Below are 16,134 nucleotides of genomic sequence, written 5' to 3'. Positions count from 1 at the left end.
CACACACACACACACACACACACACACACACACACACACACACACACGGAGGGTCGACTGGTAGTGAGCCACACAGAGGTCAGATTAACGCAGACTAATGATAGGGACAGAGCGCTGCAAAAATATGCAAAGTGTAAAACTGCCCTGTGGCCCAGATGAAAGGCATAAAAACAAATATATTCCAGTCAGTTTTCGTTACAGTTCCTCTCTGTCTCGCTCTCCAAGTCAGCCAGAAAGCAGCTGAGTCAGTCGGTCTGCAAACAAGTGACAACATGGAAACTGGAGAACTCAACTCACATGACCCAACGGCATGTGTTGTTGTTTTTTAATGCAGACTTGGGTGTTTTGTTGGAGAAGAACCCAGCTGAGGTAATCCTAAATGATCGCCAAAATAAAAGCTGATATTCTAGACAGATAGTGGCCTCGTATGAAGAAGATCAGATATCGGTGTCGTCTACTGCTGACGTGACGGGGGTTTCTCTTCTGTCGACAGCAATGGAAAAATACTCGATTGTAAAAGCCGCACGGCGTCTCCAAACAGGAGAAAGTCACCCGAGAGCTGCTGGGTCACATTAGGATTTAATTAGTGTGGGTTTCTGTAGTCTTTCCGTCAAATGATGGTGTAAAAGATGCTTTTAACGCACTAATGGCAATGATAATGATGAAATCTGCTAGATTTACTGTATTGATGATGCAACTGATGATTATTTTCATTAATGACGGATTTTCTGAGCATTTTCTTGATAGACAGATTAATCGTTTTGTTTATAAAGTTTGAAGAAAACATTCCTGAGCGCCAGGGCGACTTCTTCAAACGTCTTATTTTTGTCCGACCAACCCCAAAGATGTTTAATTTACAGCAATATAAAACAGAGAAAACCAGCAAACCTCCATCAACTAATCCGTTTGTCAATTAGTCAACTACTCTTCTAGCTTTAGCACGATGTATTGAGCTATACAACAAATATTAGGTACGGGAGCCCGTTAGGATAAAAATACACTATCCTCAATGTGCTGCTATTCCTCAACTGCAATCTGAAGAGGCCCTAAACCTTAATATTGTGTTTTTTATCCCTGTTCTTGAACAGCCAGGCATCAAACCACCATTACGAAACCCTTAAAAAACGCCTCAACGGTGCTTCTCTTCACTCGAGCATCGTTTTTGAGGAGGTATCAAACGGGAGGTCCTTTGAGACGCCGGTTACCGCGAGGTCTTCAATGATTCCCCGCTGGTCCGGCGCCTAAAGTGAGAATTTTCTGCCAATCTGTGAGGCAATTAGAGAGAGAGATCAAGTGAGCACAGATGTGGTCAGCGCTTGGCTCATTAGAGAGAAAGGGGTTGGGAGGAGAACAGCAGCCGTGGCAATTTCTACCAGGAAGCCCTTTAAAAACACAGCTGGGATTACAGGAGAACTGGACATTTTTTGGACACAGTTCAAAAAGGGAGAATTTGAACCGCTGGTGCACTTGCCTGGGACTATCACACTTTGTTGTTTTTATATAATGCAGCTCTTCACTTGACAACTTGATGCCTCGCCTGGAGGCTCAACAGCTATCACGCTGCAATTTCCCCGAGTGACGGATTGTTTTGCGCTTGTAATAATTCCAGTTCTCCGTGTTGCCTTCTGCACCTCTAGAGGACGGGTAAAAAAAAAATCAAAAAAAAAAAAAAATCACACTTTATCCTCAATTCAGCGTTACACATCTCCTCTGGCTGTGGACTAAATTCTGCAGCTGCACTGCTTCCTCCACAGCCTCCTCCTTGTCACACTGAGCCTGCATGCTCGCTGTAGCTACACACTATAAGGAAGCTTAGATGCTTGGCTTCAGCAGCCGTCGATTCTCCCATACGTGCACACCAAAGCGAGCAGTGTCAGTGAGCGGCTGAAGTTCTTGCTTGAGTGATTTCCCATTCTCTCATTTTGCAAAAAAAAAAAAAAAACCCTAAACAAAAACGGGCCTCGTTCCAATTCCGATTCCAATTAAGCGAGGCCTTACAGTGCAGGTGGAGCCCGCTGTAACACAGCCAATTAATACACAAACCCACCGGCTTTCATCATAAATTAACTGGTTCATCCAAAGTTCATCCAAGTTAGATATTCTTATCCTAAAGCGGTCATTCCCAAACATGTTTTTCTAATATTAAGAGCTAGCATACATTCAGTTTGTTTAACTCATTCATAAAGTAATTAACATGCATAAAACATCGGTTTGAAATGCCTGGTTTACCTATCCAACGTAGCATAAGGTGATGTGTTAAAAGGCAGTAGAAATGGTCAGGAACCACAAAAATAAAAGCTTTAGGACACACTGTATAAGTGTTTGAAGTCAGATTCAGCAAACTGTTTGAACTGCACAACATTGACAGAAATGTCTCATCTCAATTTAGTGAATGTGACCTGTTCACGTGTAGGTACTCATTCAGGAGCATTGACCATTAGCATTTCACTCATTATAATGTTACCCAAAAGTAAATAGAAGCCTTAAGTCCTGCTGATGAAACTGAGCGTAGCCGTACTGTGAGAGAAATGAAGTGGGGATGGTCGGACATGAAGTCGGATGCTAAGAAAGTCGTCTCGCTAACCTCAGAGAAAACTAAAAACATGCATGCTGTTATCTAGCTGGAGACAAGCCTCCCACTGACTGACATTCAGGCTATCATAAAGTAGGCAGAATGTATTTTTCCATATCGTGCAGAAGGTTTGATTTCCCGCCAAGTCATACATCATTCTTCTGTCTTGTAAAGAAATGGAATCTGTCCAAAAAACAGACTGGCGTAATACTCCATCTGGGCGGTTTGCCATGAGAGCACACTCAAAATACCAGCTCTAGGATGCCTTTATCACAAACACAGCAAATATGTGCCATATTTCAACTCTCAGAGTCCATGACTGTCACGCTATGAAGCGGACTACAACAGAGAATGGATCCCGGACTAATCACAGAGCCGTCCCTTTACCTCCAGCCAGAAATTCAATCCCATTACACAAAGCTCCCCAATCGTCTCTATTACCAAAGCAGCATAGTGAAGCGGCTAAAGCAACTTCAGCTCTCCCCCCACAGCGCTGCAAGGTGAGCGCTAATAGCAACTGGAGAGCAGAGAAACAATTGGTTGATTATTACCAACACGGAGTACACGTGTGTCCCTTTGATCAGCAGAAACTCACACAGATCCACTTCCATGTTTGTGACACTCGTTTGAGAAGCGATCTACTGTGAGGATGGATGCACCACGGCTTATTATGATTGTATTATTGTTATGTCTGCCTTTACTATGATGTAAAGTTGCAGCGGTGAAGTTTAGCCGAAAACAAGGCAGGACCAGTTTCAACACTGTGGGTTTTACATGACAGCAAACCAAGGACATCCATCGCTCTTAATATGACCACCCTGCTTTTGTCATTTAAGCAAAAAGGCCCCAAAGCACCCGTCTACATGCCACCTCTTTATCCCCATTGTGCAGCGTTCACCTTTGACCAAACGCAGTCTGGATGGAGCTAAAGCCGGCTGCGCCACGATGTAAATCCACTCCCTATAAAAGATGCACAATGGTACCGGTCCTGCAATAAATCTCCAGGAAGAGGCAGCTACAGTAACAGACGCTAACCTCTCCATCACTCTGACAGCGATGCATTATGGGCTGCATTAATCAAGATGCACTCACAGCCATACTATGTGTGCATGCTTAGTGTTTAAAACCCATCTGTATGCAGAGTTGTGGCTGCAGCGTGGCATGCAAAATGTAAGATTATGAACACTTTGGATGGATGGCGTTAATTATAGAAGAATAAAATATAATCATGTGAATTTAAAGATGAGAATCAGATACTTCCTCCACCCTCCTTCTCGCACCACGGGGGGGAAATGGGGAAGTTAATACGCATAAGGAATAACAATATGGATAATAAAACTTACCTCCCCAGCTCGTCGCCAAATGCGTAAAATTCCTCAACATTTTCTTGGTTGAAAACAGTCATGTTGTTGTCCAGGCACTTCCTCCCTTTGCCCCCGACCGCAGGCATATTCCTCCGAAAAAACGGCACCACCACCACCGGGCTTCTTCTTCTTCACAGCGGCAGCATGCCCACCAGCAGAGCTCCAGGTCTGGGCAGGCTTACAGCCAAACGAGCCTCCTCATGGTCAGAGCTGAAAAGAAACACGCGAGCAGAGGTGTGAGGGGGAAGAATACACCGTGAAACCTTCGACTATCAGACATGCACGCGTTTGAATTATTGGGCTATAACAGCTGCCATATTTTTTTATAGAGATAATAGTGATATAACCATAAAGTATGTTACACCGTGCTTAGTTAGAAATGCAAATAATATATATTTATATATATATAATAATATAATATATTTCTTTGAATAATGACCTGGGCAGGTGTTTACCACAGTTTAACTGAAACAAAAAAAAACGTAACACCCGTAGAAACACAAAGAATAAAATAATAAAAAGCCGAACAGTTGAGTTTCTCCCTAAATTAAAAGCACGACTCGCCCCTTGCAGCTGACATGAAATATCCGAGAATCGTGCACATTAACGTTGTTTGAACCGAGCGTCACTGGCTCTCTTTCTTTATACCAAACTGACTCACATTGTATCAATTCCATGTAAAGTGTCTTACATTTTTTGTACCGGTGTGCGTCCTCGCTGCCAAAACGTATCCGAGATTTCATGCGTTTTCGTGGGCGCCCGTGACCCCGGTTTTGTCTCGCGAAAGACCAAAAAAAAATGCTGTCGTGAACGGGAGAAATCAACGTTAAACAATGTGAGGCAAGTCTGGTCCTGGTGCTGCGTTCATGGTTTGTGGGGAATTGGGGTATTACACGTTGGAGCGCTTCTAGTTCTATGTTTTTTTTTTCGTATACTAAACAACGTCAACACACAATAATCACCAGTGGGAAAAAAACCAATGTCCTGCTGTATTATATATACACTGGCTTTGCTTGCTTCAAGAAATTGTAGCTTTATCGAGGAAGCCGTAATTACCGTTTTTTGACTTGCCTTAAACGCAGCATCGTTGTGTGTCGGTTGGAGGAGCTGCTCTTCGGTCGCAGGAGGGCAGCAAAGCTTTCACTTTTATTTTAATCACAGTTTAAAAGCAGATACTTTTGTGCTGAACATTCTTTCTTGTCACTAAAATGTGAATTGTAATTCAGTTCTTTATTTTTTTTATTTTGGAAAATATCATATCCATAAAGCAAAACTATCCAAATCATTTCATAATGAATACAAGATATCACAGCAATACTGCATGCAATATCAATAGTTATACAAATATTTTTTTTACTTATTAAAATTTAAGATAATCAACAAATGTTAGAGACCGTGAAATCCCAGCATTATGACGTATTCATTCCCACACACAATGTATGAATTACACAAACATTCATCTCGCATTTGTATTGTATTTAATTAGATTTTCCATTTTGCATCCTTTAGTTCATGAATATAACTTCTTGTTTTTATAGATTTGATCGATAAAGTTTATTTATAAAGTTTGTCCAACAGAAAACTGTCTTATATTTGATAGAAATTCTGGCTTCGTAGGGATGAGTTATATTTGCCAGAATAGAGCCGCAATGTTTATTTTCAAGAATTTATTTTGGCCTTGTTAGACAAGGCGCTAACCCCTAGCCCTTTAGCTTTTAACTTCACTTTTTCACATTAAAGTTAAGAATGGCATCACATGTTTGAACTTTAGTCTCCAAAACAAATACTTCTCTAAATGTTTTTGAAGGAAAAAAAAAAGATGCAGTGATTTTTTGAGTTTTTAAGCGAAACATTTCACAAACTAAATGATTATGAACAAAGACGGAGGGTCTGTGTACATCTTTAAGCTTTTAATGTATCTTGTACTGTATAAATCATATTATTAGGAACACTTTCTTTTGGTTTTAGGCCTTTTTAGGCCTTCTTATGTAAACTAAATTAAACTAGTAACCAGATTTGTTGGTTTGGACAATCCTGGAAGCTTTTAGCTCACAACATCACACATCACAGAGTCATAACATCCCATTTCAGTGGCTTCACATAGTTCAACCAAGCTTAGTGTGGTGGAAAAAAAAAAGTCAGATGATCTCAGGGTGTGAGGATAAATGAGCCATCCATTTATCTATCTAAGCAGTTTATCCTCATTGGGGCTGCGGGGGGCTGGAGCCTTTCCCAGCATGCATTGGGAAAGAGGTAGGGAACACCCTGTCAAATGAACTGAGAAACCAACCTTACGAATGAGAGCGGGAGGCCCCTACAAACCTCTCGCTCTCTGACACTCATTGTGACTTTGATTCGTGTTGTTCGTGCTCGTTCAAGGTGAAGTGTGAAACGGTGTTAACATCATATCTGCTCTGCTCTGCTCCCCTTCAGACGGCTCACTGTACAGATATGAGATCAACGGTACAACCGTCCAGAGCTGTGGATTTTATTACTTTTAGATTGTTTAGTCCGTTAAATGTCCAGAAACCAAAGAGAAGTATTCAGATATTTTACTCAAATAAAAGCAGCAGCACTGTCAAATAAAAGTTCTCCATTACAAGTAAAAGCCTAAGTATTGTTAGCAACATGTACAAGAGGTGAAATAGAAAAAAGCCCTTCTGACTGAGAACAATATCATAATATTGAAATAAAGTTACTTGCACGTAGTGTTTTTACTGCTGTAGTTGGTCTAATTCGAGCGAATATGTATCATTGGGTAGGTTAATATTTAACAAGAAAAAAAAAATATATATATATATATATATATATAAAGTACAATATTTCCCTCTGAAACGTAGTGGAGTACAAGTTGTAAGAGGCAAGAAATGGAAATGCTCAAGTAAAGTACCTCAAATTTGTACTTACAGGTTTTGTGTTTGCTCCTACAGAAGGCCGTATGATAAAATTAAAAAGATATATACCGTATATATATATATATATGTATATATATATATATATATATATATGTATATATATATATATATATATATATTATTAAAGACAGCAGTGTTTGGTACAAAGTATCAGTGTGTTGTTGCTGCTGCTTTGAAAGAGTAATCCAGATGTTGCATGTGTGTATCCTTTTGTTGCAAAAATGCCATTTTGAAAAAGGACAAGTAGGTTTTCATTTTGACGTAGACGTTGGATGTTTATCTCCAAGTGTTCTGTCGTATTTGGTTTGTGTTATCCTATTCACCGGTAATGTCTCCCCTTAACTGAAGACAACATGAACATACAGTACTTGCTTGTACTGTAAACCAAATACAGTATATTGTAGATAATGTCGACCTCCTTGCTGTGAACATTAAAGAGCAAACCTGAATCCTACTCAGGTGATTCCCAGGTGATCTAATTGGTTACAGGTGTTTTTCACAGGTGCATTCTGGGAGCAGGTGATTAATGATCAAGTGTTGTATTTCAACGGCATCGTTTAGCAAACAACACACGCAGGCTTTTCATTGTGAATGGTGTGTTTAATGTAGATATGTGTAGCTATTTACATAAAGTGCGTTAAGGTTTAGCAGTAGTGAGGTTTCAATAATTATGTCACAAGTACCAGTTTTTGTGTCTTGGCAAATGCAAAACATTGTGTTCCAGCACAATGACATTCTTTCAATATTACACAGTAATAATAGGAAACATGAGGCTGGTGTCGGGTGGTTTTTGGCTGCTGTTTAAAGGTTGTTACACCATCTGCTGGTGACGAGCTGCACTCATCTGACTGTCTCGTTGCTCTGCCAGAGATTATGGTTTAATTAGACAAAGATTATGTCACAAATACACATCATAGTTTCTAAATATTACAAACCGTATTTAATCTTCTGATTTCATCGTAAAACTAAATCCCCTATTAAATAACTGATGTCTACATTCATACTCACGTATCTTCTTTATTCTACTGACAGACTTTAGATTTTATTTATGTAATCATCATTAATGTTGCCTCATAATAAAACTCTACCTTTAGCATATCTTTTCTCTTTCCAGCTCTGTTAGAGATTAACACACGGGTGGATACAGATACGTGAAAGTCATTTTACGCCTTTCTTTTTAGCGACATTTTACAGATTATCAAGAACTGCAAAGTGCATTTCACTTTATTTATTTATGCTGGAGATGAAGAGAGAATAATTATTGTCCAAAGCTTCCCGCTGACTCTCTCTTTACAGATTATAATACAAAGTAACTGCTAGAGAAATAAAGCCTGTGGTGCAGATTACTTTTTCTAAAAGCAGAGCTATTATACTCGGTTATCAAACATTTAAAATTGCTCCACCAAGTTTAATGTGTGCACAACAGAGTCCTGCAGGGAAACAAACATAGCAGATTAGGAGCAAACTAAATTCTGATTAGCACATTGGTGTTTTAACTGTTTGACTTTGAAGAGAAAATGCAAACAGCAGTCAATTAATTAAATGTTTCAAGCATTTCTGAAAGATGAATAATGCTTCTGGGTCTCAATAAAGCCACTACAGTTAAACATTTTGATTTCAGAGTTTTAGAAACACCATTGAATTACAACAACAGAGAAAAACTTGAGATGCCTTCATAAAGAATTGCATCTCATTCTTAATTGAAAAAAGGTAAAAAACAATAAAAATAACAAAAACAGCAAGACAAGACATCGTTGATCTTTTAGATCTTTTTTAATGCAGTAAAATCTTTGAGTACAAAACGATACAAAATGTTTGTCAGAAAGAGCGGCGATATAAAATGGATTATCTTTTTGTCATATTTGAGAAACCATTTCAGTCTTCAGGGATATAGATATGTAATGACAGTAATATATTTCATAAATATCTTACGTTCTCATTATTGCTACAATTTACTTTGAAAGGTACCACAGGAAAACAGGAGAAAGACCTGAGTGGGCCGGGTAGTGGCCACTCTGAATGAACTCATTCTCATCGATAGTTCAGACAAAGCTCTGATTAATGGGACTCAGAGGCTCATTTCACCACATTTGAAAAAAAACCTACGATTTGGACAAAATTTGTGAAGCTGCCGCCTCCTGTGATCATGTGTGTAAACAGCGCTCGCAGGTTGCTTTTGGTGAAACGGGCCCCAGTACGATGAAAGTGTTAACACCTGAAACTACAGCCACCAGAGGTTTCCTCAAAACACTGAAGACAAACAAGAACACCTGATGTAAAAAAAAAGAATGAACACTTGGGTAATATTTAATTATTGCAGCAACGGTCTTACAAACATGCAGTTAATGTTCCTTCTGCTTATTCAAACTTTTGACATATTTTTATATAAAACCTTACAGTAAAATAACAACTGGAACAAACCAGCTTCTCCACACTGACCTCCAGGTGAATGAAGCTCTAGTTCAGGCAGGAAGAATATTAAGCCTGTGGTTTGTCTCTCAGACATCCTGCCTCTCATGACACTCACTCATAATTTAAAAATCTTTGGCTCACCACCAGGGTTAGTGGGCTACCTAGTGGGCTAGTACATTCAAGTCTGGGCAACAAGTGACTGAATCGCATCATGTAAGTGCATCTTCATGGATACCACGAGACATGGAAAATATGGGCGGCTATCAAATATTACTATTGTGTCATTTAAAAACTAATTCTATCCGTCGTATGTTTTAAACCTTCACACGCCAAGTTATATATGAAAGACCAGCTGTCATCTTCAGGTTGTAGTAAAACAACAAACATGACATTTCAAAATAACACCTGACTTTAAAAAGATACGCTTCACGTAACAGATATTGCTAATCCTTGAATATTTTTGCATAAAACATATTTTTTAACATCCCTTTCTTCCATCAAACGTCGTTGCCACTGTTCCTGTGATGCATTATACAGGAACATCCTTTTCTTTTAATATCAAGGCATCTTCTGTGATTCGTTTCACGTTAGCTCGTAGGTTCAGCGAGCTTAAGAGAGAAAGATGTTGGAAACCAGCGAGAAACAGCCGAGATAAACCGCTTTGTTGTTAGAAGAAATACGGCTAACGACCGAGTTGATTGTCAGATAAACAGCAGCGAGCTTGTGGCAAAAGAAAATACATGATTTTGAAATAACCACTACGCATGATGTGATGCAGTATCTGATAATCTGATTTTAAAATGGGGGTATAAAATCCTTCTGACTTATGCTGCACTGTTGAAAGTTCATGGGGACAGTTTAGTCACTGCACTGAAAACTGCACCGAAGACGATGAAGTGTCTTCTCAAGGACGTGTGGACACACGTGAACCCAGGCATGGATTAAAGGATCACCGCGTCGTACATTGCAGTGTGTGTAGATAGATGTGGTCGATTCTTCCTCCAGCAAACAGCTCGGACAACGTTTTCAAGTCTGTATGGTGGGCGTAGTCCATTTCTCTTGCTGTTTGATGAAGTGGAAATGTGCATTCTTCTTTTCATCCGTGTGGATGCTGAATGTGGTCACTCGAGGTGAATTTAAGACACATTTCGGTGTATTTTAACTACAAATGCTCCAAACTGGATCTAGACGTGATCTGGTTTTATCCACGTACGATTCAGACCTTCACACTGAGGCACGTCGGCTGTCCTCGACCAAACACATGCTAGGTCGACTAACACTAACACTATTCAATTACTTGATTTAATCTACAAATCTGTAAAACTGATTTTCTCCACAAAGAATCACACAAAAGCACCAGTTAAAATGTTGTGTTTACCAGAGATGTGCTCATCAATTACTTGGAAATAAGTCAAAAAGCATTAAAAACAACAAATCAACTAAACAAATCTGAGTCAGCTGAGACCAAAACGACCGATTACTCGTCTAAGAGGGAGCAGCTCTTTTTAAGTGTGAATCAAAAATAGGATCCGCTCCACAGAAAGGATGTTTTTTTCTCCTAAATTCAGTTAAATGACATATTTTCAGGAAACAGACGGTGATGAAACAAAACATGTAAGGAGAGAAAATGCCCAACAAAAGCTGGATGGGCCTTTGATGCCGAATCCTGCAAATACATTTTTTCATAACTTCTTCTCCTCTCGGCCACCGAGTTTACGGCACATTCGTGATCTTTCAAACATTCTCCCGCTGTCATGCGACACTGACAAAGTGCTAACAGCTAACAGCCAGACAGGATAATAAAATGCTTTTAAAAAAACACTTAAAAGTACAACATTTAAATATCCTTTGGAAAATGGCTTTGCTGGTTGTGTCCTCTGTACAAAGGCCTGCTGTGCATGTGGACTCCCAGGGAAAAGGAAGTCTGGGTAGCCTGTAAACATGATGACGCTTTGTCCTCCTCGTCAAGCCAAAATGTTTCCCTTCTGTGGTAGTTCCTACCTGAAAGTGAATCACCTCTCTGAACCGTTTCAGAAAGATGTCATCTGTATGAGGCATGTTTCACATGAACACTCATGATCTAAAGGAAGAGATCCCTCAGGAGTGGCGACACATTTAGCTGTGGTTCCCTTTGATAAAACTATTACAAAACAAAATGCTTGAAGCACAAGTCGTGAACTTTTCCAACCTCGTCTTGGGCGTCCGAGCAGACGAGATGGATCACGAACCATCTTTGTCTGGAAAGCCCGAGCAAGTTCTTCATGGTAACAGATGTACAGATGGGAGCTTTTAAACTGTCCAGCTGGCATTGTTCCTTCTCCCAGATCGTCCACCTTGAAGTTAACCAGCTGTCCGTCAGAGGGCGGGATCTCTGATGGTCCTGTACATCTGCAGCGACGTTACCTCCACATCCTGGACCTTGGCGTTCTGGGGGCGGCCCGTCGGGCTGTAACCGGCCGATCGTCCCATGGGGCTGAAGCTCGTGGTGGTGCGACCCACGTGCACGACACCTGAAGAGCGCGACAAGGCGGGACGCCGCAGAAACCGGCCCGACATCACCAGGTCCCCGTAGCCCGGCGCGTGCGAGAAGGCGTAGCCTGAACGGCGGGAGCTGGTGCGGCGGATGCGGCTGCGTCGAGGCGGAGGGGGAGGGGTGGCTTTGGCCTGTCGCACCTTGAACATCACCTGAAAGTTTGGGCAGACAGTGACGTTATCAGTCATATTTCTATTATTATTACTACTGCTACCTTTACTGTTATTATTATCATTCTATTATGTCCATATTTGTATTAGTATTAGTAGTCATATTTCTATTATTATTAGACAACTATTACTGCAGTACTTTGACACTGACGAAAACTTAAAAACATGAAGATTCTCAGGCAGGTTCTGGAGTTATAAGAAACGTCTTTTCTTTCTGTGATAACTGAGCAGATCTATGGATTTTTAATTGCGATTGTAAAAGTCACACTGACAGAGGAGACCAGCCTCTGCACAACTTCTTGAAAAATCAAAAAAGAGCAGTTTTATCTTAGCGAGCACGCAGAGTTGAGCGTCGAGTGTAGAGAAGTGTACCTTGTCGTTGATGGTGGGGCAGAGCTGAATAAACAGGAAGCGGTAGGTAACAACAGGAAGGACACACAGGATGGAGGTGAGGAGGATCGTCAGCCAGATGTTGGGCTGGTTCAGAGAGTTTTGGGCTGTTCCTGGAAAAACACACACACACACTGTACGTTTGTCGAGGTCTTCTATTGACTTCTATAGTTTAACCTTCACCTTCATCACTGCAAACAAAAACTTCCTGGTTCATGTTTCCGTGGATTATATACAAATATATTTCATGGGATATCTAAGAATCACACCATATTAACGTTGGTAGGTGTAGCGAGGAGCCTGATCAGTGTGGACGCTCATGTTGTTATCTGTAGCGTTCTTGGTGTGGAAGGCCCTTACGAGTCTCATTAATGCCATTTTTCTAAACTCTTCTGGTACACAAACATTTTGGTTTGCATTAAAAAAATAACAACTACTGATCACAGGACCTTGGTGACAAACTACAGGTGACAGTTTGGTTGGCCTTCTGCACAGACAGCAGTGATCACGGCAAGTGTTGCTATTTGGTTTAGCTGTAAACCAGATATTTTGCCTGTGCAAACACACCAAACCCAAGCATAATTCAACTCATTTGAATTATGTGGCCACCTTTATTCTGACAAAGCCTCGTATAAAAGAATGAACAAAGCTTTTCTTAAGAGCAGACATGCATGTGAACACCGACGGAAACGTGGAAACACATCTTTATGGCGAGTTTATGAGGTTAACACTCACCTATGAAAGGGAAGGCTGACGGAATCATGAGAAACATGCCGTTACTGTACATGGTGAACGTGACAGCGAAGTACATGGCCAGACTGCCCAACACGAAGAAAGTGTTCACCGCCGTCCAGTAAGACATCTCAAACCCCAACTGCAGACGTGGAGAGAAAACAAACAAATATGAGTCATTCTGTTTTTTTTATTCTAAGTCTGAAACAAAAGAGAAGAAAGATTTAAAAAAAGGTTTTCCTCGTACCTGGATGGTGACGGCAAACAGCAGACACGTCTGTGTGAGGAGGGCGAAGGACTGGTAGTCGGCGACGTCCTTCCCGTCGTTCCTCACGGTGTCGTGCATGGCTGCGTAGGGGATGAAGAAGAGCACCAAGGAGCTGTAGCCGCTGTGGAGGGCGCACTTGAAGAAGGCCTTCTTGCTGAAGTACAAGTTGAGTTGACCGGGAACGTAGAGCTTAGGATGCTGGAAACTCCACGCGTCGTTCACATCCTGACCAGCAGAGAGAGACAAAGAGGCTGTGTGTTTATGTTTTCTGCTCCGTCAACTCTATTCCTGGTCTAAAAGGTGATCATATAAAGTGTATTTTACCTGATCAAACAGACTCATTCCCAGTACAGGTAGTGCCGTGTACACCAGGTTGTAGAGTGTTATGAACCACTCATCATACACCGTCTGAAAAGCAAAGTCACAACTATTTTAACAACTTCTACAACAAGTCTCAAATAACAGTTGTGGAAAAAGTACTGAGTATCAGTATAACAATATAAAAATACTTCCTTACAAAACAGGCCAGCATTTAAAATCCTACTTTCAGTCCCAGTGAAATGCCAATATATACATCTTTCCAGTTTAAATCCTGTGTCCACGTCTTAATTCATTGTTTTATTTATCTTTTGTTATATGCAAAAGTAAATGAATGTTTCTCAGGTCAGACTAAATAAGGAAATTGAATCATTCAGTCCAACTATAAGGCCGGCCCCTTCGTATCTTCCTCTAACCCTCATTCCCCTTATCACAGTCCTTTCTTTTCCTCCCTCCTCCCTCCATCGGACTTCCCTCTCTCACCTGCGCAGAGAAGCCGCAGAAGAAGGCGTACCAGAAATGGATGAAGGTGAAGGTGAAGTTCTTGTAGAAGAAGTAGCGCAGGAACTTGCACATGCGCAGGTAGGACCAGCGGCCGTGCACCAGCAGGAGGCGCTGCAGGAAGCGGAACTGGGCGAAGGAGTAGTCGCTGGACAGCACGGCCTGCATGCCCTCCTGACCTGAGATGCCAACTCCTATATGAGCCGCTGGGAGGACAAACAGAAGAAGAAGAAAAGGGTGTTTGAATTTCTCTAAATCCAAAAACTGCAAGAGTAAAAAGTCTTAATATTTGCTGTTTGTGAACAAAATTTCAGTCATTTTGTTTCTGGTTTCAGCAACGACCTATACATCCTAATCCTACAATTTAAAACTGCATTAATCCATTTGTGGCCACTAGGGGGGACGTCTGAGTCGATAAACAGATTCTCAGAATAGCTGCCAAATAACTGTAACAATCGAATAATCTATAAATTGACCTTTGATCATGCTGACGTCGTTGGCTCCGTCTCCTATCGCCAGTGTGACCGCCTGCTTGTACTTCTTGACCAGCTCGACCACCTGAGCCTTCTGCAGAGGAGTGACCCTGCAGCAGATCACGGCCTTACACATGCACGCCGTCCTCAGGAAATCCAGCTCCATGCTGCACTCCAGGGCGTACGCCTGAGGGAACAGGGGGGGGGGGGGAATAGGGAAGTGATGAGAGGCGGGAATTATACAAGAGCTGAAAACGTGCCGACCGTCATCTATCGTGGGTGATACACTGACTTTGGGTAATTACCTCATACATCCCCACTTCAAAACACACAAACTATCCCTTTAAGTAATTGGTAACACAAGTCAGTGAGGGCAGTAAGAGCATGCGTTGTAATTAGGAGACATCTCACGGCGTACCAGGCTGTGTCCGTTGATGACCAGGCCGTAGTCTCCGTTTACCACCTCGTCTGGGATCACTTTCACACCTTTACCCAGAGTCCTCTCTGGCAGTAACACAGAATCCTCCTCTGGTTTCATGGAGGTCAGTGCATTTCTGAAAATATGTTAAAAGAAAAATGGATTGATGCATGGAAACATTTCATAATCAGCTGAGTTTCCTCATGTTCAGTGTAAACGTGCTCTGACCTCAGTTCCTGTCTGACATCCTCCGGTGAGTTTCCCGAGACGACGAAGACCTCGTTCATCTCCTCCCGCAGTAAGTTGCACGAGTACCCGATGTTTTCTGCAGTTTCTGCAACACAAATACTCAACATCAGTCAGCAGACAATGATTCTGCATGGCGTTCGTTACCTGATTCGTTACTTATGACACTGATGTAAAGGTGACATTTGTAAAGCTACAACAAGATAAATTAAGTACAGATGTGCGTCGACAGATAAGAGTTGATGCGAAGATGCAGAAGGCCTGAGCAGCTGTTGTATGTTTTGCTCATCATATTTGGAGTTGTGTACCTTGCTTGTCACCAGTCAAAACCCAGATTTTGATGTCGGCTTTGGACAGCTGCTCGATCGTCTGAGGTACTCCGTCTTGTAACTTGTCTTCTATGGCTGTTGCTCCAAGCAGCTGGACACAAACATTCAGATACATAACCGACATTCAAATATATAAAAATCCTTTTTTTACAGAGATTAACGTCAGCTCTTTTTCCTACCAGCAGATCCTTCTCGATCTCCTCGTACAGCTCGTCCAGTTTGCCCTCCCGGTCGTCCAGCGCTGTGCTGACCTCATGGTGGCGCTGTTTCCACTGGTTGAAATACGCCTCATCCAGATCCTTGTAGGCCAGCGCCAGAGTCCGCAGGCCCTCCCCTGCAAACTCCTGCACATCGGCATGCACATACTTATATAGATGAAGGCTTCACATGCAGGTTTACATGTAAACATACACCACAAACATCCTGGAAGAACCAACACACACACGCACACACACACACACACACACACACACACACACACACACACACACAC

The 16,134-nt window shown here is 41.6% G+C and overlaps 2 protein-coding genes across 4 annotated transcripts in view; both read right to left on the bottom strand.

The window, feature by feature from the left end:
* Nucleotides 1-4,781, bottom strand: part of dapk1 (death-associated protein kinase 1) — a 65,648-nt gene extending 60,867 nt beyond the window's left edge. For both annotated transcript variants that reach the window (XR_004213577.1, XM_031870488.1), the window contains exons 1-2: nucleotides 4,628-4,781; nucleotides 3,916-4,146 (exon numbers count right to left, since the gene is read on the bottom strand). Coding sequence is in view for 1 of the 2 variants with exons in the window: in XM_031870488.1 (XP_031726348.1) it covers nucleotides 3,916-4,022 (107 nt within the window). In the remaining variant the exon portion in view is untranslated. The remainder of the gene's footprint in view (nucleotides 1-3,915; nucleotides 4,147-4,627) is intronic.
* Nucleotides 4,782-8,601: 3,820 nt separating this feature from the next.
* The window catches only part of LOC116396130 (phospholipid-transporting ATPase ID-like), a 33,198-nt gene continuing 25,665 nt past the window's right edge, over nucleotides 8,602-16,134 (bottom strand). For both annotated transcript variants that reach the window (XM_031870545.1, XM_031870546.1), the window contains exons 18-28: nucleotides 15,821-15,985; nucleotides 15,621-15,732; nucleotides 15,295-15,400; nucleotides 15,067-15,202; nucleotides 14,652-14,835; nucleotides 14,158-14,381; nucleotides 13,681-13,764; nucleotides 13,336-13,581; nucleotides 13,092-13,230; nucleotides 12,339-12,469; nucleotides 8,602-11,948 (exon numbers count right to left, since the gene is read on the bottom strand). In XM_031870545.1, coding sequence (XP_031726405.1) covers nucleotides 11,619-11,948; nucleotides 12,339-12,469; nucleotides 13,092-13,230; nucleotides 13,336-13,581; nucleotides 13,681-13,764; nucleotides 14,158-14,381; nucleotides 14,652-14,835; nucleotides 15,067-15,202; nucleotides 15,295-15,400; nucleotides 15,621-15,732; nucleotides 15,821-15,985 — 1,857 coding nt within the window. In that variant the 3' untranslated portion in view covers nucleotides 8,602-11,618. The remainder of the gene's footprint in view (nucleotides 11,949-12,338; nucleotides 12,470-13,091; nucleotides 13,231-13,335; nucleotides 13,582-13,680; nucleotides 13,765-14,157; nucleotides 14,382-14,651; nucleotides 14,836-15,066; nucleotides 15,203-15,294; nucleotides 15,401-15,620; nucleotides 15,733-15,820; nucleotides 15,986-16,134) is intronic.

This window comes from Anarrhichthys ocellatus, unplaced genomic scaffold, assembly GCF_004355925.1.
Source record: "Anarrhichthys ocellatus isolate YVR2014 unplaced genomic scaffold, GSC_Weel_1.0 scaffold53, whole genome shotgun sequence".
NCBI classification, from domain to species: domain Eukaryota; kingdom Metazoa; phylum Chordata; class Actinopteri; order Perciformes; family Anarhichadidae; genus Anarrhichthys; species Anarrhichthys ocellatus.
This window is presented reverse-complemented; position numbering and strand designations above follow the sequence as displayed.